At 39.0% G+C, this 24,020-nt stretch overlaps 1 protein-coding gene across 1 annotated transcript in view; it reads right to left on the bottom strand.

The window, feature by feature from the left end:
- Positions 1-627: 627 nt before the first annotated feature.
- LMO7 (LIM domain 7) overlaps positions 628-24,020 on the bottom strand; it is a gene marked incomplete at its 5' end in the record, with an annotated part of 132,681 nt that continues 109,288 nt past the window's right edge. The window contains 16 exons of the mRNA XM_082304989.1: positions 628-1,303; positions 3,725-3,827; positions 5,573-5,681; positions 7,051-7,323; positions 8,232-8,451; positions 10,095-10,147; positions 12,080-12,145; positions 12,465-12,530; positions 14,296-14,660; positions 16,211-16,303; positions 18,155-18,259; positions 18,570-18,595; positions 20,530-20,571; positions 20,726-20,782; positions 21,842-21,902; positions 22,580-22,764. Of these exons, the coding sequence (XP_082161115.1) occupies positions 1,281-1,303; positions 3,725-3,827; positions 5,573-5,681; positions 7,051-7,323; positions 8,232-8,451; positions 10,095-10,147; positions 12,080-12,145; positions 12,465-12,530; positions 14,296-14,660; positions 16,211-16,303; positions 18,155-18,259; positions 18,570-18,595; positions 20,530-20,571; positions 20,726-20,782; positions 21,842-21,902; positions 22,580-22,764 (1,847 nt within the window). The 3' untranslated portion in view covers positions 628-1,280. The remainder of the gene's footprint in view (positions 1,304-3,724; positions 3,828-5,572; positions 5,682-7,050; positions 7,324-8,231; positions 8,452-10,094; positions 10,148-12,079; positions 12,146-12,464; positions 12,531-14,295; positions 14,661-16,210; positions 16,304-18,154; positions 18,260-18,569; positions 18,596-20,529; positions 20,572-20,725; positions 20,783-21,841; positions 21,903-22,579; positions 22,765-24,020) is intronic.

The raw sequence follows: 24,020 nt of genomic DNA, 5'->3' as shown, positions 1-24,020 counted from the left end.
TCATCCACAAAATGCTCCCCCAAATTCCTCTGATCCACATCCCACATTTTCTTCGCTGCTTCCAAGGACGCAGACACAGAAGGGTACATAACTGGGCATGAAAGGATTTGGGGAAGCCACTGACCAAAGCAATTTGGGAGCCACCGCTGAAAAGCACATAGTGCAGATTCCAGCTGTGTTTTCAGGGAGAGCAGAACCTAAACCAAAATATTTTCAGCACCTCATTCCTAGCCACAGCAGAGAAGTTTTGGGGAATTTCCACCTCTTCCAATTGTCGTGCTTTAGGGATGAGCATACAGGACAAAGAATCAGTCTCACCACTTGTATTAAATGCTGAAGAGTAAGAGCATGAGGAGCTTGATGGTAGAACTATACACAAAACCTGACGTCTACTCTGAAGGAAAAGAGAAAAGCAACAACTATTGTTCTTACACATATTTAGGTGGACATTTTAATCTTTTCATAAGAAATATTTTCCCAAGATGAAATTCAAACAATTTTATATTTCAGCAAATCACCTTAAGACACATTTAGCCAGACAGAAAGGAAAAAAAACTTCTAATAAATGCAACATCAGAAATTTTATTTACAAATATACTGTAATTCAACAACCATTCTCCACTCAGTTTGTGCAGGAAAAAGCGATAGTTACATTTTCTGAATGGGAAAAGATAACTCTTCCCCTTAAATGGATTCCACAGAATATTATGCCAACACCACTGAGCAAACAGATTATTCTTTGTATTTAAGTTTCAAAAAAGCACATCATTTTAGAAACCAGCATATGGAAGGCAAACACATTTGTGTGCATTTAAATGCAGTTTCATATTAACCTAGAGAATTCACTTTCAGTATATGTCAAAAATAAAGACAGCAATTGCAAATATATATTTATATTAGCTATTTCTCTAACGCTCATTTAAAGAGCTTAGAAACAAAATACCCTCTTCGTATACCATTGGAAAGTCAACTAGTTGATTATAAGCCTCAAAAATATTTTGAAGTTATTCTGAAAATATACTTATTCTCCCTTGTGCTCTCGATACTTGAAGCTGAAAAAGTGAAAGCATTTTCCCCAGATATTTCCTTACTGCAATTACTTTCTTATAAATAAAAATAGTTATATGAAGAATACAATGCATTGCTATGAAGACTAGACAAGCAAGAGTTACTCTTAGAAAAAACACACACACACACACAATATATATATTTATAGATCTACATCAGCAGCAATCACCTCTTCTTTTATCTGCAACAGTGGTTTCATATCTTCATTTGCTTCACATGGAGGTTGGTTGTCCAGCTGTTAGAGAGAGACAGAAGAAATTGTAATTAAAGTCCAGCTACTGAAGAATCTTAGTGACAAAAATTAAGATTTCCAAGTTAAAAACAGTCAGATAATGGTATTTCCAATACCTATTGAAAATGGTAACACAAACTAAGGTATACATTCTGAATCCAGCAATTCAAATTTAACGAACAATACAAATTTGAGTTTAATCCAATTATAGCACTGCAAGTATTTCAGGCCAAGTAATACTCCACAGAACATGCACCTTACCGAGTTTTTAAGAATTATTTTTAGTATTAGCATAGAGACAGGGTGACAGTTTTTCTAAATTTACCCTTCAATAATCAAATTAAAATTTGCTAAATAACTGTAGCAATATTAAAAAAGAACTTTTTTATCCTCTCTCTGCATATATTTGTGGGCATCTGCCAATACACTGGTGTTTTGCTACAATTTAACAAGTTTAAACCACATAATTAACCATAAAATGTGCAAAAATAACACATCATAAAATTACACAGTGAATATTAATAACCCTACAGTTTATCAAACCTTTTAGTCAATATGTTCAGGTTCCAAACTAACAAATAAATAGCCAGGCTGATGTCAAATGCCAAGTGCAAAGTAATCTGCAGACCAGTGCTGTGCTGTCAGTGTATTTTAATTGCAGTAATCACGTAGCTGGTTTGTGTGTTATTCAAATAGCTAATTTCAATTACTAATTACTAATTTCAATGCTTTATTCTGTACCTACGAGTTTTTGCAATTCCTGATGTACTCGTATCTCATACAATTATGTTTTGAGGTGCCCACTGGCCCAAGAAGATGCAGTCTGAAGGGAAGGGACTAGAACCATTTCTCACAGATAAACTCTGCTTCTGAAAGGCACTGCTGTGAATTTATGGGGTGTAACATCAGAGAGACTAAATAGCAAAAATTTTATCATGGATAAATTGCTTACTTCCTCCACTGAATTCCTGAATACTGTCTTGCCAGGAAATAATAAAAAAAAGGGATACTTTTTTTTTTTCAGTACCAAACTCATACAGCAATTTTGCCCACTAAAAGAAAAGGTAAAGCGAAAATAACATGAGTGGGCTCCAGATTGAATCTCCCACGCGTTTGGGTGCCTCAAATAGGAACACAGTCACTTTGGTGTAGGCTCGTCATTGAGCAGGAGACAAATTCTCCGAGCATTAACTCGGAGAGAGATGACCCAGTGCTCTGGATCACCTCCAGATGGAAGGGGGTGATGCTCTTCCTCCTTCCACTGATCACAGCGGCACCCTTACACCTGACGTCAGCCTCTGCGAATGCATTGTCAGCGTCAAGGAGAGCTGTGAGGTTTTCTGGTTTTCGCTCAGGCGCCACACAATTTTTTCGGTGTGGTGCAGGCAGCTTTTCCTCTTCCTAGAAGCCGAAGTGAGCCTGAAAACAGCAACAGCATCAGATGCAGAGCTTCTCTTTTTCTGGGCGAGGCTTCTCAGCCAGCAGATGCCCAAGTCCTGCTGGTGTGTTGTAGCATGAGTATCCTGTTCCCTTCACTGCCTTCTGGTCCACCATGAGAAAAATGTGCTGGGCTCATGGAGAAATGCGGACATGTTTCCCAGGAAGTATTTCAGAAATGCTTTCCCTTAGCTGAATTTTATCATTCTAGAGAATTCCATATTTGCTCCATAAAAATAGAGCCATATAAAACTCCCAAGACTTGTCAAAATTAGGAGGTTGTCTACCATCATCTGTGACAGCAGGGAAAAAAAAAAAAACACCAAAAAACAACCAACTCAACACCATTATTCAAAGCCTTAACATCATGCTCCAGTAAATCAGAATTCTGCAAACCATAATAAAGGAAAAAAATTATACTGCACCTTTTAATTAAGATCTGTAAGTAAATCAATTCCTCCTGAACTTGTACCTAAATGAATAACCAATCACAGACCTATAATTCAAATAATAATAGCATCGCAAAAAGAAACCAGCATTTGTGACACCTGCACAGGATAAACTAATAGCTTTCCAGGTATGCGTTAGGATTGAGCTAAATACATATTCAGATTACTTTTCTAAAAAATGTAGACAATTTTTCAAAAAGACTTCTCTGTTATCAAGACAAGCCTGTTCAGCAACTGACAATTCCTTGACACCACTTTCTCAGATCTATGAAGAAAGGAGGATGACTATACCGTGTTGTCTGCTTGAAGCTGCTTAATAACAAGGTGGTAAAATCAGCTACCAGGCAAGTTAAAAGTTAGGAATGACTACCCTACAAAAGACAGAAACTGGCAATCAAACCTTGCTGAACCTATTCACTAATATACGAACTTAAACTTAAACTTGAAAGCTACAGAGTGGCTCAGCTGTGCAAACACTTGAGGTTTTACAGCACAAAGAACAACTATGGTCATGCACACTGCAGCTGGATTGCCTTACTTTTAAATCTGATATAGCAGTCGTTGCAGAAGAGTTTGTTGTTTCGGATCCTAACTTCAGCTCCAGAGCGGGATCCTCCAAGGTCGCATCCACAGGCAACACACTGTATGACAGATGAATAATTAGCTACTCCTTACAAAATATTAAGAAACAAAAATGCTGTTCAAAAGCAGCTTGGATTAAGCTCAACAAAGCTTGAATCATAAACCCACAATCACTAGAAGCAAACGTGTAACGATTAGTAGATCAAAATGCAACCAACCCTGAGAAATTATTATAAGGCGACAACTGGACGACAAATAGCAGAGATACACCAATTAAGCAAACACGGAGCGGACGTTTTTTAGAGGTTAGTTCATTAAATCAAATTCGAACTTCCGTTTCTCTGAAAACTAAAATTGGCTCTACATGAAAAAAAATGTGTTCTCTAGATAGCAACAGCAATTTTGGCACAGAACACCTGGGCGTGCTACCTGCAGATTTCCATGCGGCACTATATGCTGCTGGTGTCCTCTGCCCTTCGGCACTCAAAGCAGCAAATACTCAGGCACCCCCAATTTCCTGGGTTTGCATCACAGAAACAAGTTCTTACGTGGAGAGAGGGGGCCGATTTCATTTTTCTTGAACAAACACATGAATAAAGGGCCCGATACCTTTCATGCTAACGTTAAACTATTTAACTATGGTGGCTGAAGACATCTTTGCTATGACTATGAACCACCTCTGGAAGGACCGTAACCCAAAGCGTAACTCTCTCCTTATTGCATTTACGAAGCAAAGTACTCAGCTGACTACAGGAGGACAGCTTGCTGGCTTAAATGAGTAATGAATCTTTTGGATGGCAGTCTGTTCAACATCTCATTAATCTTCAGAAATTAAAGAACAGAAATTTGGTATTTTCTTACGTAGGTTAGGCGCTACAGGTGGACCCTTGCAGAGAATACATGTTCTGCAGAAGGGGTATGATGGCCAGTCCCCATGGGTTACTCCAGTCGCTCCTGCTCAGGCAGGCAGGACTAGTAAGAGCTTAGAGTATTACAAGGGATTGACTCAAGGTGATGCATTTGAGCTGGGCCCAGAGGGCAACAGAGGCTTCTGTTCTGAACCAGACACAGAAGTCTTTTTCTTAAAGCTGTGGAAGAAGCAGGGTCCAACAGCACCTCCAAATCAGTCTAATTCCTCATCTGGTCCTAGGGCAGGGGAACTAGGAGTGCTTTTACATCTTTCACAGGCAGGCATTTATTCTTTCAGTTCTGCATGCGCCCCAAACTGACTGGAAATCACGTAACGATGTCTCAGTGCTGAGCATGAGCTAGTACACCTAGGTCCTGACCAGGGCTGGTTTGCACTAAACACAGCTTCTGGTTTGGTGCTGGGTTTTATCCTGCCAGTTTGAACCCTGACAACATGCCTTTGCCTGGAAAACACCACGTGAACACTGTCTGCTAGGGTTAGCTTAGAAGTGATGGATCATCTTAAATGATTCAGTTGCCAGGGTCCAGGCTGCGATATTTTTTTAAAGACCTAATTTCTCTGGGAGAGGTGGCTCAGCACCTTCTGATTTTTTGCTGCCTATTCAAAGAAGGAAAAACTTTGACCTCGCAGTCAACATGTGCATTTTACTTGTTAGAGTCCCGCTTCTCAGCTCTAGCATTTAAGAAAGAGTCCTAGAGTTGAGTGCTAAATGCCTGCAGCTAGGACTGCCTCATGGAAATATGCATGCACCATGCTGTCAAGAGTAGAAGGCAAAGCAGGTGATTAGTAGAGCCCCTGTGAGCATAACACTGAGTAGCCATGCGTGCTCCTGATTAGTTCCTGTTCCTTCACGATGTGACTCCCAGCTCTCACCTTAAAGCAATGTAAATGATAACAAAGACCAAGAGACTCAATGATCATGGCTGCTCCTTTGCCCAGAACGTTATTACAGTATGAACAGATTTTCTTCCCACTGACTGACCTAGGTACAGAATGAAAATCCTTAAAACCAGCTTGAAAAGGTTTAAAAGACAAAGAAAAGTAACCAAAGACTTTTTGAGATTAAAAATAAAAACATACTGGTAAAAAGTGGACTATTGGTCTGCTTGAGGAAAATAAACTGAAAATTAATATTATTTACAGTAGATCTGAAAGTTAGGGAAAGCTGAAGTGTTGTAATTTAGATCAAAGTTACATGGGAACAAACAAAGAAATTCTGTCACATTCTTGGGAGATATTTCATTGTATAAAATACCTTCTACAAATAAACATTAAAAGTATATTGTTAAGTTTGGAGAGTAAGAACACAGGTTTTGTGCCCCTGCCTTATTTCTTATTTGCAGGGAATTATCCCGAAGGCTAAGTTTCAGCAAGCACCCCTGCCCAAGTCCCACCATCTGCACCTTGTTAGATAACAGAAGGCTAGTCCTGGACATACAATATTATGTTAACTCTTTGAACATAAGCCATATGGAGGTCAGCTTCCATGGATCTACCAAGATGTTAGCAAATGGAAGTGAGAACAAGATAAGCTAAACATGGTTAAGAAGGTAGTTTTCTTACATTATAAAGAACGCAAAGGCCTAGCTTAAAAAAAAAAAAAAAAAAAAAAGGGTCAATTTATCACAAAGTGCCTGAGAGTGTAAGAGCTAGTGAAGCAGTGTTCACGCTGTTGTTCTATATAATACATGTAATTGTGTGGGGATGATTCTCTCTAGTCTTATCCCAAGGTATTTTTAAAATGTTTCAAGTACATAAAACAGCAGAGTTATCTACCCTACCACAACTGAATTCCATTTTTGTTTCAAAATATGTTGCAATTCTTGCTTTCTCCTCCTAGATTAAAGCCAACATCGTACCCTGTAATTCTCCAGGGTCACGGGTTATGAGCATTCCTGAGTGCTCCTTGAGATGATATTGACCACATGCCAGGAAAGGGGGAGGAGAGACCAAGATGAGGGCCATAAAGCCTGGGTTTCAGGAATCTTTTGTTAAAACAAACCTAAGAAAATAAATGTCAGAAATGCCATCTGGCGTAGGCTTTTACTAATCATTTTGGTAACCAACATACAGCTTGGAGACTGGAGATTTATTATTCCAGTTCCTTTGTTTTTTTAACCGATGTCAAGCAGTGATGACAAACCTGAGGAATTTTCTGAATGACTGGAGCAGGGAGGCAATACCAGCCCATATTTCCACCGTCCCATCCAGCCAGAAAACTCCAGGTACTTTCCAGACATGTTAATCAACATTACGGTCGAGAACACTGCTGTAGACCACCATATCTACACAGCCTGCTCTTTAGCGCGGCCCGACGTTTATACCTTCCCAGCAGAAGGGCACCCGCTCACCTGCTGCGTGTCTGGGACCCTGGCTGGGAAGCAGAGAGGGGAGACTGAGCCCGGGGGGCTGCCTGGGACACGGAGGGGGCTCTCGCAGAGGTGGCCACAGAAGGTGCTTTGCTGGAGGAAGGAGTGCACATGTAGGCTCGGTTTGAAGTGGACACCGGGCGACTGAGATCTTGACTAGAGGACAGAGATGAAGAGGAGGCAGACTGGTTCAGCCATGAGTGGTGCCTCCACGAGCTTGTTCTTGAAGAATCAAGATTGTCCAAAGACTCCCCTCTGTAACAGAGGTACACACACAAGTGTAAACGGCAGCACGGCCGGAGCAGAAGAGCTATATTCTAATTTTTTAAAAAAGGAAAACATAATCCTAGCAGTTTTAAGATTTTCTAGCATGAATATGTTAGTCTGATCATCCTAAGCAATATTCTTCACATATTGATTTAAAATGTTTGAGCTGCAAATTATCCTTTGCGTCCAGTCCTAGTCTCATGGGAAAAAGCAGGCAAGCAGAAGAGAGGTGGCACTTAACCACTACAGAATAAAAGGCAAAACACTCTTCACTGCAGCCTTATCAGGGTGAACCGTATCAAAACCCGCTGTACAGCAACGGACCTCAGATACCAGGTTTGTTTTTGTTTTCTCCAAGGGCTACCAGATCGAAATAGCAATCCACCCAGACTGGATAGCATCGTCTAAGTTCAAGGTGTTGGCCCAATAGCCAAACACTCTCCTGACTAGTAACTTGGCTGTTTCCTAGGTGGCAAATCCAATATTCATACATTACTTAAAGCAAGAAAAACTCCAGACCTTCTGACACATTTCTATGTCAAAGTATACCCCTTAGCTATAATAATCAATTTCCATAATAAATTGTCACACTGAAATTCTTAAGCACATCCATCAATGACAAGGCACACTATTGACTTCCATTGCTGATATATTGACCAAGAAATAAGCGGCTGAGTTATTTACAGGTCACATCCACATTCTTTACGTGTTTTCTGTTACATTTAAGCCCAGCTGTAATACTGCTACTTTCTTCTATCTGCGCTGCTATTCAGTTCACCTTACAGCATTTCACACACTCCATTTGTTTCTGTGCTCTGTGATACGAACTGAAGTTTAGAATAACCAAACAAAAATATCTGATGAGAGACAAAGTTAATTTTTAACGCGATTCCTACCTCCTCATACTACTGCTGTACAGACTAACGGGCTCCTTATGTACACTGGAACTGCGCTGCCTAATCCAGCTGCTGTCCGTGTGTAGAGATGTTCTCTTTCTCATTTCCTGAAGGATTTGCTGTCTCTCCAACTCTGCTGCAGACACATTGTGCTCCTTCTGAGACTTCTTCTGCAACTCACCCGTGTTCCAGGACCTCTCTGAATACTTGCTCTGGGTGCCTGTTTGAACGACACGTGCAAACTTCAACTAGACACCTTAAGGCACAAAAGCAGTTATCACGCATTCAGTACTCTGGCTATAACTCCAAAAGCAGTCATTCATCACCACATTCAGAAGTTTCTCCAGTTCCTTTTTACAGCCAGGTGACCAGTATCAAACTTGGCAATACATCATTATCATTACAATCTTTTTATTTGTGTTTCCATTAATGTGGCCTTTTACATGATGTTTAACTTAAATACAAGTAGGTATTTTCCTTCACTTCCCCAGTGTATATGCATATACATTTGTGTGTACATATATATACACACATACATGTATTTTTAAAAGGGCATGATCTCTTTTAGTGCCACAATTTGGACTCTTCCTCCAATGCAAACCGAAGCATGTATAGAATATATAGTTGAATGGTGGGGTACCTTCTTTCCCTTTAAGAGTTCCTAGTCTTTTTTTCTGTAAGTCGTCCCTGTTTTCAAGAATTCTTTCCTTATTCAAGGCACTAAACACATTGCTTTATCTTGCTTTATATAAATATATATGTATGTGGAGGCGGGGAGAGGGAGAAGGAAACCTTACAGAGAGTTTCCCTATTATTTGGATGTTGCGTTAACTAGTCAGTTGAAATGAGATTTATGGCATAGATGGCCTTTGAAATTTTAGAAGGGGAAACAAACAAGCCATCTTTGTCCAATATGTGTTGACATGTTAGAAGGCAACATTTTTTTCTTTATTTCCTAGATCCAGTAACTATTCTTTACAGTAAGACTAATTAAGAAAATTACTCAGCAATAAGTCATTCAATTGACATTTCAATCCTTTTTAATATTGCTCTGACTATAGATTTGCTCTTGGTTTTATTGCTACAGATTACCATTATAAAATATTGTGGAAGTTTACTCGCTCATCAGTTTCAATGACCAAGCTTTAATGTGTGAAAGCGATGTTGTCAATCTGCGATGTATCCTCTAACACTCCATTTACTTTTCTGTGACTGTTTGTGATTACTTTTTTTAACCATGTTTTAGACACAGGAATAGCTTTCAGGCATTTTCTATTGTAACATATTTATAAATCTGTTTTGTTTGTTTGCTTTACACACATTCCTCTAAAAACATGGTAAGGTAACTAGAGGACAACTCAAGAAAGGCAGCAAGGAACTGGAGTCCAGGAAACAAGCTACTGTGACCTTATTGAGAGCTGACTTCTAGCTATGGTACTCCTACACTAACAGAAGTTAAAAAGAGCAAATAGCTGTATTAAATACATTAGCATCTCGGTATGTGCAGCTTTTTTTATTGACAGAGTCAACCTAGCAAGAGCACATACATCATCTTCAATGACAGACCTACACGATTGGTTTATCTCGTAAATATCAGTAACCTAAAATTTCGGCATCTAAGATCCTTTTTTAATCACTGCTACGGTTTTCAAGAGAGCAGTTTATCATATTTGTCCTAGGCTTATATGTTGACCATATGAATTTCCTCTTGCTGTTGAAACTTCATTAAATTGTGGCATGGTATGAATTTGAATTACAATGCAGCTATCAAAAAGCAATTAATTTTTTTAGGATGACTATGTCCAATACACCTTTTTTCAAAAAAATAAATTTTAAAAATAATGAAAATTAAACAGTACTTACCATTTCTGATTGTGTTGAATTCATTCAGTTCTGAAGTTGACTTGGACTTATTCCTAAGGATACAGAAAACATTCATTTCTTTATCTCAACTAGGAGACCTCATCACAGACAAAGATTTTATCATTGCAGACCACAGATACAGAGCCCCTTTTTTCACCATCTGTCCCATCAACAACTTATGCTGTATTTAAAACAAGAGGCAAAAATACCCAAAGACCAACAGGATATTAAGGGGGAAAAAAAAGATGTCAATACTTAGATGTCAATAGGTAATCACTGATTAAAAGTTAAAATTGTGTATTGAAAGCTCCCAGTGATGAAGCAGGTATAAGGAACTGATCGTTGCATTAGCTCCAACAAAAATATGTAAAAACCAAAGTCCTTCCCCTGTGGAAGCTTTGTGAAGACTACAGTCAGACAGTCAAAGAAGTGATAACTTTCAAAGCAGGTTTATAAATGATTTAACTTCATGAGAAACTTAAACCATACTTCAGCACTGTTGCTAGACCGTAAGCAGAACACCTCCTCAAACACTGTATGTAGATTCTTCTTGGGAAATTTATCATTCACTGATTATACCCATATTATATTATATTATACCCAATATCATATATATTGATATACAGCAGCATAATTTTTTAATGAGTTTTAGCCAAGAAATGTCATTCAATATACAGAAAGACAAATGGCAAAAAGCTAGTTTTCTGACAGTACAGAGCAGGAGCTTCAGCAACACCTCTGTGCTGTATTATTAGTCTCAAGTAATACAGCCAGTTTCTTAGTTTAAAATACTTTTGGAAAAGAATAGAAATCCTTTGCTGGGTCACAACTCAAAGCTGCTACAGCAATGTGTTTACACGTACAGCATTGGCTGCATAACAGCGTTTTGAGGGAGTCTTGTCCTTTGTCTGTACATAAAGGATGCATCAACCGCATCACATTTCTTGCTCCCCCAAGTTCTGATTGTCTGTCCTATGGTGCAGACCACTTTTATTATCTGTTTAAGAAGATGCAACAATTTCACAGTTGCTTGTAGTAAACAGGAGGTCCTCCAAAAAGGAGGTCAGCCTTGCCTGGGATGCTTTCAGCACCTGAGTGTCCTCCTCACACATATATCCAAGATGTAACTATTTAGTGCAGGCACCTTCTGAAGTTAGATTTAGATCTTCCATTAGTAACAGATCCATTAGTTGTACCCTGTCAGTTTCAGGGTTCCTCTTAATACAAAAAAAAGGTATGCTCACTCTAACTTCAAGAACTGACTAAATATGCAGCAGAGGTGATTTTTTGTAACTACTGTGGGATGCCATCTAAGACAAAGGCTTGATAAAAATGCTCTGGATTTAGGTTACTTCAGCATTTTTTAACCATAGCCCAGGTATTAAAAGGGAGAAGAAAAAGCTATCTATTCAAAGAGCCCAAATGCACAGTGGCTAATACATTCTATTGAAATAAAAACAAAGCAAACCCAATAAAACCCCCAAACAAACCACTAAGCAAAACAAAATGGAAAATAGTCAAGGTAAGAGAGCATAACTTAACAAGTGGCACATCTACTATTTTCCTGATAAATACACTGCTGCTGCCTCTCACTTCCCTCCCTGTTTACTCTCTCTTAAGTTGCACAATCCTGATTGGGATGACTGCACCTTAGTTTGTGTAGCATGTTATGACACAACCACAATATTATCTGAAATTGTTTTCCAGCCAGATCAGTCTAGTACCACCCACATATTTAGTTCCTTATAGTTCTGCTTCTCCCAGTAAAATCCTACTAACTGTTGTTTACAGCACAGTGTATCATTTGCCAAAAGTTTGGCTGCTTGTTTCCTCAATAGGAAAACATGCCGTACAAACTGCAAAACACAGCAGTAACACCAAGTATTCACTTAGCTCCATGGCTGAAGTTTATTGGAAGTTTCCAAGCTTTCTGACACAGAAACAGTGATGTTACACTCTACGCTGAGATCCAGTATCACACATACCTGTCAGCAAATGACTGGCCAGGTTGCTCCTCAATGGTTTTAGAAACTTCATAACGCTCATAATGCCTATTAAAAAAAAAGATACATTACGTTCATATACAGAAAAATACATAGACATAAATATTTCCTACTAAAAATATTGAAAACAGATCCTTAAGGGAAAAAAAGGAGAAAAACCCAAACAGTTAAAAGTTCTAAGGAGGCTTAATTTCTTCGGTCAGAAACACAGCTAGCAAAAAAAGGCAGAAAAAGAAACGTTGGCAGAAAAACTGCCTGAAATTACATTTTTGTAAGTGACAAGGAATCCAAACCTGAGCATGCCAAAATGGTTAATACTTATTGCTGAAGATGTTTCAACCTACCCATTGGTTGAATTTCTTATTACCTGTCAATAAGAGGATGCCCAGCTTGATCCTCTATTGTTTTAGATACTTCATAGCGCTCATAACGTCTAGAAGCAAAAGACAGATAAAAGAAAATACGTATTAAACAAAAAAAAATTTCTGGAAATTGAACAAACAGTAAGTATACATAGAGAAAAATGAGAAAGTTCAGATGTGTTAGTTAGAAACATGAAAATACATGAGAAAAAAAACCCAGAGACTTTTTAAGGTGCTGCAAAGATGACAAGTATCAGTATATGACAGTGATTATTTCATTCCTTTCAAAGCCAGGAGGTAAGCTTTGTCCAAACACAGCAGTTCTCTAAAAGTTACACGTATATTCTAGCAGATTGTGTAGGTGCAGTTGGTAACCCATAAAGAAGCACTCACTAACTTCCACAGACAAAGCTCTTCCAGCTGCCTGTCCCCCCAACCTCAGTGCTCTTTGCAGCAAGTATCATGCCTTCACAGATGTTTATATAACATTTCAGATTTCAAGTCATATCTTTGGATATCATTGTAAACCAAACATTTAACACTAGATATTTTAAATCCCAGTTTCACTGAACTTGCTCTTTTACTATTAAGCAAAGCCATCCTTGTTTAGGAAACCACAACCTCAGAAGCGATGAAATCCCCTGAGACTAAAGCATATATCAATAATTTAGATATGCAGATATTGCAGCAGCTTGATAAGTTACCACACAAAGTCCTATTATCTTGCAATTGGGGCAAGCTAAAACTGTAGAGATACCCTGGCTCAGCTGCCAAGAAGAACCTGTTTAGCCATGGTAACTACTGTGCCTCTGCTTTGCTCAGCAGGGATCTCAAGCAGCAGTCATTTACAATGAGCTGAAGTAACTCCAGGTCTCACAATCTCCCCTGCAAATATATGCAACTTTATAATCATATTCTCTCCTCCTAGGACTTAAACTTGATAACCATGCCTTATATAAGTAATAAGAGATGACTGAAGATAAGAAAAGGGGAAAATCCTCAAGAGAAATAGCAAAGCTAGTCATACACAAGGCAGTAACCTAAATGCACAAGACATAAGGAAAAAAGTTACTGTTTTAATCCGTTTCAGACAGATTAATCTCCCATGATGCCTGTAATAGTCTGAAAACTTCTGGGCAAGAACATGCACTTGTAAACTAATACTTGGGGGGTTTTTTTGGTTCTAGGTTTTTTTATTTGTTTGCTTTAAACAAGCTGCTGAATAAGAGAATGGAAGTGACTTTTTCATGCTCTAGAATAAATATATCCACAGTAGGTACTTCTAACAGACTATGACATCTAAGACAGTATCTGTTCACTCATATACCATGATACCCCTCATCAACAAATTAACTCCGTAGTTCAATTAAACTTTGTTGTTGCGCTGTTGAACTAAAATGAGGGAGGAGTCTGGAAAATCAGTCACACATTTGTTGGAAAAGAGTTAACTTAGTATTTGTTCTGAAAGCACTGTATGTTGAGCCACTGGCTCTCAGTTTACAAGTACGCAGAGTTCTTACAAAATCTTCACACTAAGTGCTTCAGGTCATCTTTGATTTGGCTGTAATTACTGTATTTACACCTCCTATTTAAAAAACGAGCTGAAGTGGGTTAACAGAGCACTTGATTCATGGGGAAAGACTTTGTCTTATGCCCGATTCTTCTACCTTTAGAAAGAAAGGCTATCCTCTGGTATCTTGCACTGACTGATTAATCTACAGTAAAAATCTTACATGAATACACTTATATATTCAGGACATACGCACTCCCTTTAGAAATGCGTTGGAATTTCTAATGCAGAAGGAAGAGAGAGTATATCCCATCACAAGCGCACACCTTTGGTACTGAGGAGTCTCCACTGACACCTGCCTTTCAGCCTGCCGCCTCTGCTCCTCCATCTCTGCCCGCCGCCTCTGCTCCTCGGCGTATTGCTGTTCCCTCTCTTTACGTTGTCTCTCAAACTCCAGTTCTTGGAGTTCCCTTTCTTGCTCAAAACGCAGGGCTGCTTCTTCCTGGATCCTCCGTTCCTCCTGAAGCCTCCTCCTTTCTTCTTCCTCACCCAGCAAGCGCCCCGCCAGCTCGCTTCCTCCATCTCCTTCTGGTTCCTCGGGAGTATTCGCTTCAGGGCTTCCTCTCCAGCTGGACACAGACGGAGCCCGTGCAAGGACAGACCTTGTGTTTAAGGTTAGAACAGTCTGCTCCTGTAGCAAAGAAAAAAATCATGGTTTTAGGCAAGGGAGCTGTTACTTTAAACAGGTTGCTCACTCAGAAAAAAGTTCATTTATTCTATGAGGAAAGACTATAAAAAGCATCCCGAGCGCTTTTAATGCTAGACCCAGGGTGTACTTCGGTTTCTTTCCTGAGTGCCTGCTAGCACATTCTCCTAATGCAAGAGCTTCATTCCACATGGCAGCCTTAGCAAGCACCGCAGGCAGCGTGGCCACAACTATGTGAAACATTCTGCTTTCTAAAGTATCACTTACATTTCAAGCTATCCCATCCCCACTTAAATCGCCATGGAAAACAAACTCTTCCATGATACCCAGCATTTCTCCCTACTGTTTTGACTTAGAAACCCGAGACCTACCTAGAAGCATATACACTAAGATGTACACTGCATGTGTACATCAAACCCATGAATTTCACGTGAATCATTATGTGGAGGAAACCCCCATCCTCCTCCATTCTCCTACCATTTGAAAGTCAAGCCTCAGACCTACCACCCTATGACTCTTCTCTCAGACATGAAAAAAAGCTCTTTCAGTGGTCAAATATGTTATAATTGCAGAGAACAAATACTGTTTGTCAATTAAGGACTGGTCCATCCAAACTTCTAATGATTAAAAAAAAAATACGAAATGATTTACATTCTTGTACAAAGTACGCCTCTAACAGCTCAAAGAGCTTTCTTATTGAAGTCCTAAGCCTTAAATTACTGCCTACTTATTCGTAACTGTATAAACACAACTGATCTAGCTAGGATGCCTGAAGCAGCACTTGCATAGCAATAGACAAGAGATTTCTCAGCCACCTCCCACGCTCCGGAAAAAACCTGTTCATCTTCCCCTAAGCAACAGCCACAAAAGTCAGCATCTGCAGAAATTACACACATTCAATATTTTGAAACATATGATAGCAAATCTGAAGTTGATTTGATATGTAAATTTATCAGAGATAGGATGAACTGGTTGCCAGTAACAAGCCAGGCACTTACGAACATGCCTCATGATGAAGTATTGAAGCAGAATTCCAAAAAGTAGCATCAGGAGGTAAATATACAGCAAAGGTGACCATTTCATTCTGGTCACAATAATTAATACATGCTGTAACTTTTTGCCAACATATTTCTGGTGTTAGTTACCTAGCCAATACATAAGCAAAAAAGTCAAGCTCAACAGGTCTCAAAACATCCCATTTTTGCAACCTCTTTCTACCAAGTCATAGACAACAATTTATTTTCATTTCATTCTGGTCACAATAATTAATACATGCTGTAACTTTTTGCCAACATATTTCTGGTGTTAGTTACCTAGCCAATACATAAGCAAAAAAGTCAAGCTCAACAGGTCTCAAAACATCCCATTTTTGCAACCTCTTTCTACCAAGTCATAGACAACAATTTATTTTCCAAAACGAGAAGATAAATGACACAGCAAAATAAATTATTTGCCTGCTTGCATGCATCTACTATTAGGCGAAAAAGCCATCATGATGCTAAACAGTCAAAAGTGAAGCCATATTCATAGCCTACCTCATCAAAATACTTGGAGCTCTCTTTCTCTGCTTCTTGCTTAGCTCGTAGCCATTCTTCCCTCAGTTTTTCTTGTTCCCGTTTGTATTTCTCCTGTTAGGTTAGATTGAAGTTAAGTACACAAATAAGAAACATGGTATTTTTTATTTGCATTAAAATGTTATTAAAATGGTATTAAAATGTTATTAAAATGGTATTTAATGTGTTTTTTAACAGACCAGCCTGGTAAAAACATGCTTGAGCTACACTAGGACATTAGGTCTGCCATGAGTGAACAAAATCCTGGCTCAAATGCAATCCAAAGGAGTTCTGCAATTGATTTTGGAGAACCCAGGCTTATTACAAGCTAAGTCTCGTAACAGCAGATTTTTGTTCCAATGGGAACTAAACTGTAAGATGGGGAATACAACAGATGTGAGGTCAGTTATCCAAGGCATTTCTTGAAAGATGGAGTTATTACATTTAACTTGGAATTGGATACATTAATATGGCAAATATAAAGTGATCACTAAGTGAAATATGAGGCAGTAATTTGGTTTGAGCAAGAACTCTTGGTCTTTTGGAAGCTTATCTAAACAAAACTAGTTTCTGGACTTCCGAATTTGTCCTATGACTGGATTTGGTATGAAATCAACACAATGTCTTAAAGCATTACTCAAGGTACATAGTAAGTGTTTTGGTGGTTTTGTCAGTCACACCACTTAGGTCTTGGGAAAAGCAAAATATTTAATGATGTCCAAAGTATTCCTTCTAAGATGTTGGAAATAAGCAAAGAAAGACTTTGCTTCCTTTCTCTGTTATTTGAAAATTCATTACTGGGATCATGGGGAAGAGAAAGAACATTATTACTCTGGCCAAATTTACTACTTCAGGACTAAGAAAGGAGAAGCAAAGCAAAGAAAAATGATGGCAGAAGGCTGAGATTGCTCTCAAGAAAGGGGAGCCAAGGTTTACATTCTTTAAAGCCATCTCTTCAGGCATCAAATGGAGCACCCAAACCATAACAGAGACCACAAATATGTTTAGGAAGGCACAGCTCCTGCCTTGTGGAGTTTGTAAGCTAAAAGGAATGACAAAACACCCAAAAAGCAAGAGTTGCTAAGCTGTACTTTGACATCACAGTTTTCTGCTGAATGCACCAAACTTTTTAAGAGGGCTCGTGCAGAGTAAATGATGTTCACTGATGCCTCTCCTAGCCAACGGACTTTAGATAACTAACTCTAACTTGATTTGCAGAGATGTGTCTTGTAGAACGTGGTTGAAGTGGCTTATGCTTCATTGAGCTGAGATCTTTGCAGAGATGTGTGCTTGGTTTTTTGTGCTATCCTAAGTTGACAAACATTGCCCCTTCCCTCTGCAACACTTCTCTCCATCTCTAGCAACTGGTTATCAAGGTGGTTTTGCATTAGTAGGTTCAGCTTCCTGACTCACAGAGGTCCTGGGAACCTGATCAGCTGATTGCAGCTGATCAGCTGATTGCTAAACGACAGGATGCTAGCAGGCATCTAACCATGGCACTGGCTGCCTTCTCTTCGTCTTTGAATATAAGGCAGTATTGCTAATTGAAGGTAAAACTCATTCTAGAGACAATTTTCTTAAGCAGAAAAAATAAAACTCGTATTCAAAAGTGAAGACTACTGCCCCTTATGTCTTTGCTTCTTTAAATTCCATTGCTGGTAAGAGCATACCAGCCTTGTGATGATTGAGCACTTCTGGCTGTAGTGAATATTCAGTCTGTGTTTGATTACTCAGGCTCACTAATGCATTGTCCTCTTTTTGCTGAATAATTGCTAGTGTGTCTAACTGTGCAGCCCAGCAAACGTATCTGAAAGTCCTCTTAGGCCACCAGTAAGAAGAGTCGCAGGTGTCACATGTTACTTTTCTTCCCTAACAATTGCTGCACCCAAGGGATTGCCAGCCTATGATTATGAAGATTAATTATACCTGCAATAAACGGTCCTGCTCCTTTTGCCATTTTTCCTGTCGTTTTCGTTCTTCCTCTTGATCCCAAATGCGACGACTAGGAGCGCTAATGGATGGGACTGGGAGCTAATATAGCACAGAAATAAAATAATATTATCTTCTTCCATGTAATCAACGCTCTACATTTTAAAATGTGTTTTTTTGAAGTAAGAAATAAAAGCCATTACATATACTACAGCTTTATAGTGACAAGGACCCTAAATTAGCCTTTTCTTCAAAGGGGCAGAAAGCAACCATTCAATTACACATTAGAAAATCTTAGTACTCTCAGAGTTGATCACAATTTTAAAGCAGTATAAAAAGCAATAGAAAGCATCAGGCTTCTTGAAAAGACCAGGATTATACAACTAAGTAGTAGTTTGTAAATAGTACTTACATCAGGCATTGCAGGCTCTGGGCCTCCTGCGAGATTTGGAAGACAAAAAACAGAAATCATTAGAACCATATGTACTCACTACTGCAAGACCTGTGTAAATGTCAAAAGTCCGAGCTTCAGACTAATTTTTGCTTCCTTAGTAAGCCATGCTTGCATTTTGCCCTACTGAACTTACTTGAGGTCAGAGTTCATTAGGTGCTTTCAGCTAATGTGCGCAGCTGTTTAAGAACTTTACATGCTTACAAGTGCCATCAGCAATTGCTTGAATTAGTAGTACATCTCCCACTGTGGCACTACAGAGGTTCTTTACTACACCTATTATTATTCTGAAACCCAACTGTTTAGCATGACCAATAACCAGAACGCTTCTCCAGGGTAGTGCAGCTACTCACCTACTGCCCGTGACGTGTATTAAGAGCAACAGACGTCCACAGGCAACTTCTCTACCACAAAACCACGTATTTTCCCTTTCCAACTGGCCTCCTTTCCTACTCCCAAAAGCACGCTTGAATTTGGCGAGCTTGTCACCATTCATCACAAACCTTATGCTATTTGAGGCTACCATGCTTGGTCTTAGCTTGTGCCAAGATGATTATTAGAGAGACGTGTATTACGCTAATACATTAAAAGTCGAGAAAATGTGGAGAAGCACAAATTTAAGTATAATCCTTTCCCAAGCATCACCACTATTTTTGTTTGTTGCTAGTGTACTTGTTACTTAGCTGTCCAAATTTCAGTTAAAAAAGAGCAAAAAAGCAACAAGTTGCAACAGTTTTCTGAAGTATGACCACATGAAGTGGAGAAAAGGTCAAATTTAGGATACAAAAGACATCCAATGAGTCACAGACTAGTGTCCAATCTACAGATGCACAATTTTGTCTTCATTATCAGATCAGAACAGTCACAGTGACAGTAGGACAAACAGACTTGATCTCTTACAATTGCACCAGGAGATGCTGAAGGGAGGCACAGGCAGCACCTATCTTTGCTCCCCTTTTCTCTCACCCCTATAAGCTTATGCTGGCCTGTACAGGTTTAGAAAGAAGAATCTTTCACATTATTGTAAAGCTAAAGTGCCAAAAGTTTAAAATGAACAAAACTGTACTGAGCATACACTCTAGAAATACGCCCTTCTCCTCCCCCTCAAGCACAAGTGAAATGCTTCAATATTGATATAAAATTTATTAAAATAAAAACCAAACTTCATAGCCAGCCTTAAAAAAAAACAAAACAAAAACTACAAAACAAAAAAAACACAACAAAAAAATACCACCATGTTGCAGATACAATGCAGCAGAAGTATTTAAAAGCAAACAGAACCACAAACACAAATTTATGCCGTGGCACTTCACATAACGCTTCTGGAAAAAACAGAAGCCATCACCACTGAAGGCAAAGTCCTGGCTCCACTAAAATCATTGGCAAAATTCACACGGAACTTCCAGTGGGCCAGAATTTCACTCTTTCAGGCTACAGCAAAACAGCAATGCATACATAGTCTGAAGAGAGCATTAGACATACAACATTAGCAGAAGTACGTGAGCTGTGACATGCAAAACACCAAAAAGCAACCTACAAAACCAAAATTGAGTGCCTCATTTTTTGCCTTAAAAAGCTAGCATATTCAATTCAGAATTTATATTGGTCTTCTTGGGATCTTGCGACACCATCACATAGTGGAAAGCCAGCAGCTGCCTTTTTCCACCAATTTAGATGAAAGCACAGAGCTGCAACTCAAGATAAACTCAAATCCAGAGTTAAGCATTTTATCAACAGCTCTTTGAGATCTGTGCTAAGCCTCTGCTGGAATATTCAATGTTATTCTTGTTTTGTAGGTAGTAGCAAACCTGAACAGAGTGTGCTATCTTTCTTACTCCTACCCAGTGAAAAAAAAAGTATGAACAACACAGAAGAGATTTGAACAGCTATAGATATAAGAGAACACACAAAGACCCATTACCACAAAGGTAGACCCATGAATTGTAAGAATAACCTGATGACCCTGGGGAAAGAAGGGAAATTAATTATGTTGCTTTGTTGTAACTGCAACAAACAATTCTGAAGAGGTAAAGTACCCAGCACCAGACTTGTTAGGAAGAGTGTGCAGCAGGAATGATTTCATGGAAGTACATGAAGATGTTAGCTCTTTGGTTTACCTTGTTCAAAAAATTGTGACCGTCTTTTTAAGTTTTTCAAAGAAATAGGTTCAGATGCTATTTGAAAAATACAAAGAATACAAACAAGTCAATGAGGTGCTGTCTTTTTTTTTTTTAAATGATATCACCGCTGGGTAACAAATACTTGTTAGACCTCCAATCTACAGCAACATCACTTCAGAAAAACAAAGCCCCTGAAACACAAAGGAAATCTCATCTTTCATAGTAACAAATACAGTTTTAGTAGGTTACACCATATACTGATTAGTATTTCATTTTATCACTAACAGCGTCCAACTATAACAACAGTACAAGCGTCAAACTTGGACTGACTCTCCCTGTCTAATTTAAGCCACCTCAACTGGGATGCCAAATTGGATTGAGGAGCCTAATCACCATTTAAGGTCATCAGAAAGGCATCTCCAGAGGGCAAATCATCTCTTGGGGGAACTCTTTTATAAATCACCATGCACATTCAAGATAAAATGAAATACAAAGTTCCCATTTCAGGATTACTGTTCCATTAGGACGTCTACGTACCTGGTTTCTCTCACTGTCATCAAGTAAGGCTATAACTGTTCATAGCATTGTAAGTAATTATTATTCATACCAGAACCATCGAGATCGTTCTCCAGGAATAAAAGTAAAATAATAATAGTAAAACAACCATTAACTCCAAAACCTCACAACTGAACTAGGGAAGAAAAAAAAAAAAGAAAAAAAAAATACTCTTTATACTCTTACTCTTCCCGGGCAGTGAAATAAATTGATTAAAAAAAATACTGACTAAGTCTCCACACAATGCAGTAGCAACTACAATAAAATGTGCGCCTTCTCCTCCTCTTTCCCCCCTACCGCAGAGTGAATTTACAACCACTAATGCCGAGACTGGGGGGTTGCCACTGCTCTGTTGACAGTTCTCCAACTGCCTAGCACGTCGTGGAAGCAAACTACACCCAGTTTGGATGCCACGAGATCTCTGTGATACCCGTCTAGCTTGCAGTTCACTAAGGTCTCGCTTCGCCCACTGTATAAAGCTTGCAATGATTACAGGTTTAGTGTCTGTGCTTGTTCCAAACCCACACAAATCGCAGATGAAAAGTAATGGTAGTTTACCTCTTTGTTCACTAGAGCCAAGATCTCCTGGCATTCCATTTATCAACTTTGTTTCTGTATCCTGAAAAAAATAGAAAATAAAGGGTTTCGGTTCATGAGATTTGTGGTAGTTTACCCAGTGACACTTCTCCCCTGACAGGAACTGTGTATCATGAAACACTTCAGAACGCTTTCCACAGGAAGATACAAAACTATCTCAAACTTCCTGAGTGTATTATATGATAAAACAACTGCGGGCATTTGAGGGGATCAATAACAAGCTGTGAATCAGTGGCTGAAATAAAAACCATTGGTTTGCAAGAAAATGCCAGAAGCTGAGATCTTCCTACTTCAGCTGCTTGGCAGGCAGGGAGTTATTTGCAAGTAATTTGAAAGCATATATACCCTTGTTCTTTGGGGCCGTAACTTTCATTTACACTAATAATGGAAGTAGAAGTCTTTTCTAAAGAATAAATGCTCTATATATTTTAATTAAAACATAGTCTGCAAATATTTTAATACTTACCACTTAGCAGGGTCCACTCATGAATGGACAGTAGCAAGCCTTTAAAACATCTTATTTACCTTAATAAGTACATAGCTACATCTCCATATTTGCAGTATCCTATATGTTCCTTAAGCAATACAAGTAAAAGTAAGATTTCCAAGGTCTCTTCTCCATCCTCCCCCTATCAAGGCATTACATTTTTACTTTCTTCCGCACCCCCAAATCCCATGACCCTTCAAAAACATACTCACAGAATTTCGAAGGCTGCTGGAGAAATCTCTTTTTGTTGATAGGGTGGAAACATTTGAAACGTATTCTCCAGAAGTTGCATCAATCCATTTATTTTCAGATGTACCTATAATGTTGGTAGCCATACTGGTGAGATTGAGGATTTTATGCCTTACATGTGGCAGGGAAGGCTGGTCTTTGCCCCAATCTTTTTGGTATGTGGAGGATCAAGAAATTAATGTAGACAGTAATGTCAAAGAATAGAACAAGAGTTAGTGAAAACACATTAAAATAACACAAAAAAGCACATAACAGAAGACGGAGAGACACAAATCAGGTGGAATTTGTGAAGACAGGAAAAAGGGCTTTTACGAGCAGACCGCCTTCCCCAAAAATACAAGTGTTAGTCATAAGCCAGGTAAAAGTTTACCAGATGTTTTGCTGATAGGGACTACAGCAGCTCAACATTACACAGCAATTAGTATTCATTGGAAACTATTTCATTAGCGTTAGTAAGGATCGAGAAAATTCTTCCAACTTTACTCAGACAATGTCCAATTTGACTCGTACACTATCCAGGAATTGTCATTCTCATGTCCGTGCTTGTCAGGAAGCACAGGGCGGGGGGGGAAGGCAGTCTAAACTAAACTAGCAAAACTGATGAGGTAAAGACAAATTATAATCTCTCAGACTCCATCATTTCTCCCCTTCCACTACCTAAAATTTATTCAATGAGTTTTTCACTAATCTCACTCTTCATTTGTGCTAAGCCCTGTAGAAGTTGTAATTTGTTTCTTTTCTCTTCCTCACCTCACTATTTTTTTTTTCTGCCCCCACTTGCTGGTAACTTATTCTACTTAGATTCCCACTAATGTTTTGTATTTATACTGTCAAAGAAGTCATTGGTCACACTTCCAACTCTGGAAAAATTCTTTTGGGACTTTGAAAGGATATCCTGATTAAACCCATGGCAAGTCTAGAGCTGTTACAAGGCCTTCAGCCAGGATGGAAACTCTCACTAGCCAGAACGGGTAGTACCATCCTGGAGAGATTACAGCATCACAATATTTGGGTCAATGGCGAAAATCATAGCACAGAGGTGCTACATCACCCACAAGCTCATACGCCACCTGAAACACTCCCTTGAAGAAAGGAACACAAGATCCTCCTTCCCTGCAGAAAGGGAGCTGCTGATCGAGGGAGAGAGGCTCTAAAAATTACTATCCCCTAGAGACCAGCCCCTCTTCATTTTTGTGGTACGGCAGGAAAGAAAATGTTATATTCCCTTGTGTGGTGGTTGCACACTTTTTTACCTGTGCATCCTCTCAGAAACAGGCCAGAGCACAAGAGAGAGGTCAGTAGTTCAAATGCTTTGTAGAGTTGCTTGTCAAGACATTTCTAATGCACGAGTAGTTAAAAAAGCCAAGCTGTGTTAAAATGCAACAGACACGCTAGCAAACTACT

This window comes from Platalea leucorodia (assembly GCF_965183815.1).
Source record: "Platalea leucorodia genome assembly, chromosome: 2".
NCBI lineage: Eukaryota > Metazoa > Chordata > Aves > Pelecaniformes > Threskiornithidae > Platalea > Platalea leucorodia.
Note: the sequence above shows the minus strand (reverse complement) of the source record. Positions and strands in the feature narration are given on the sequence as shown.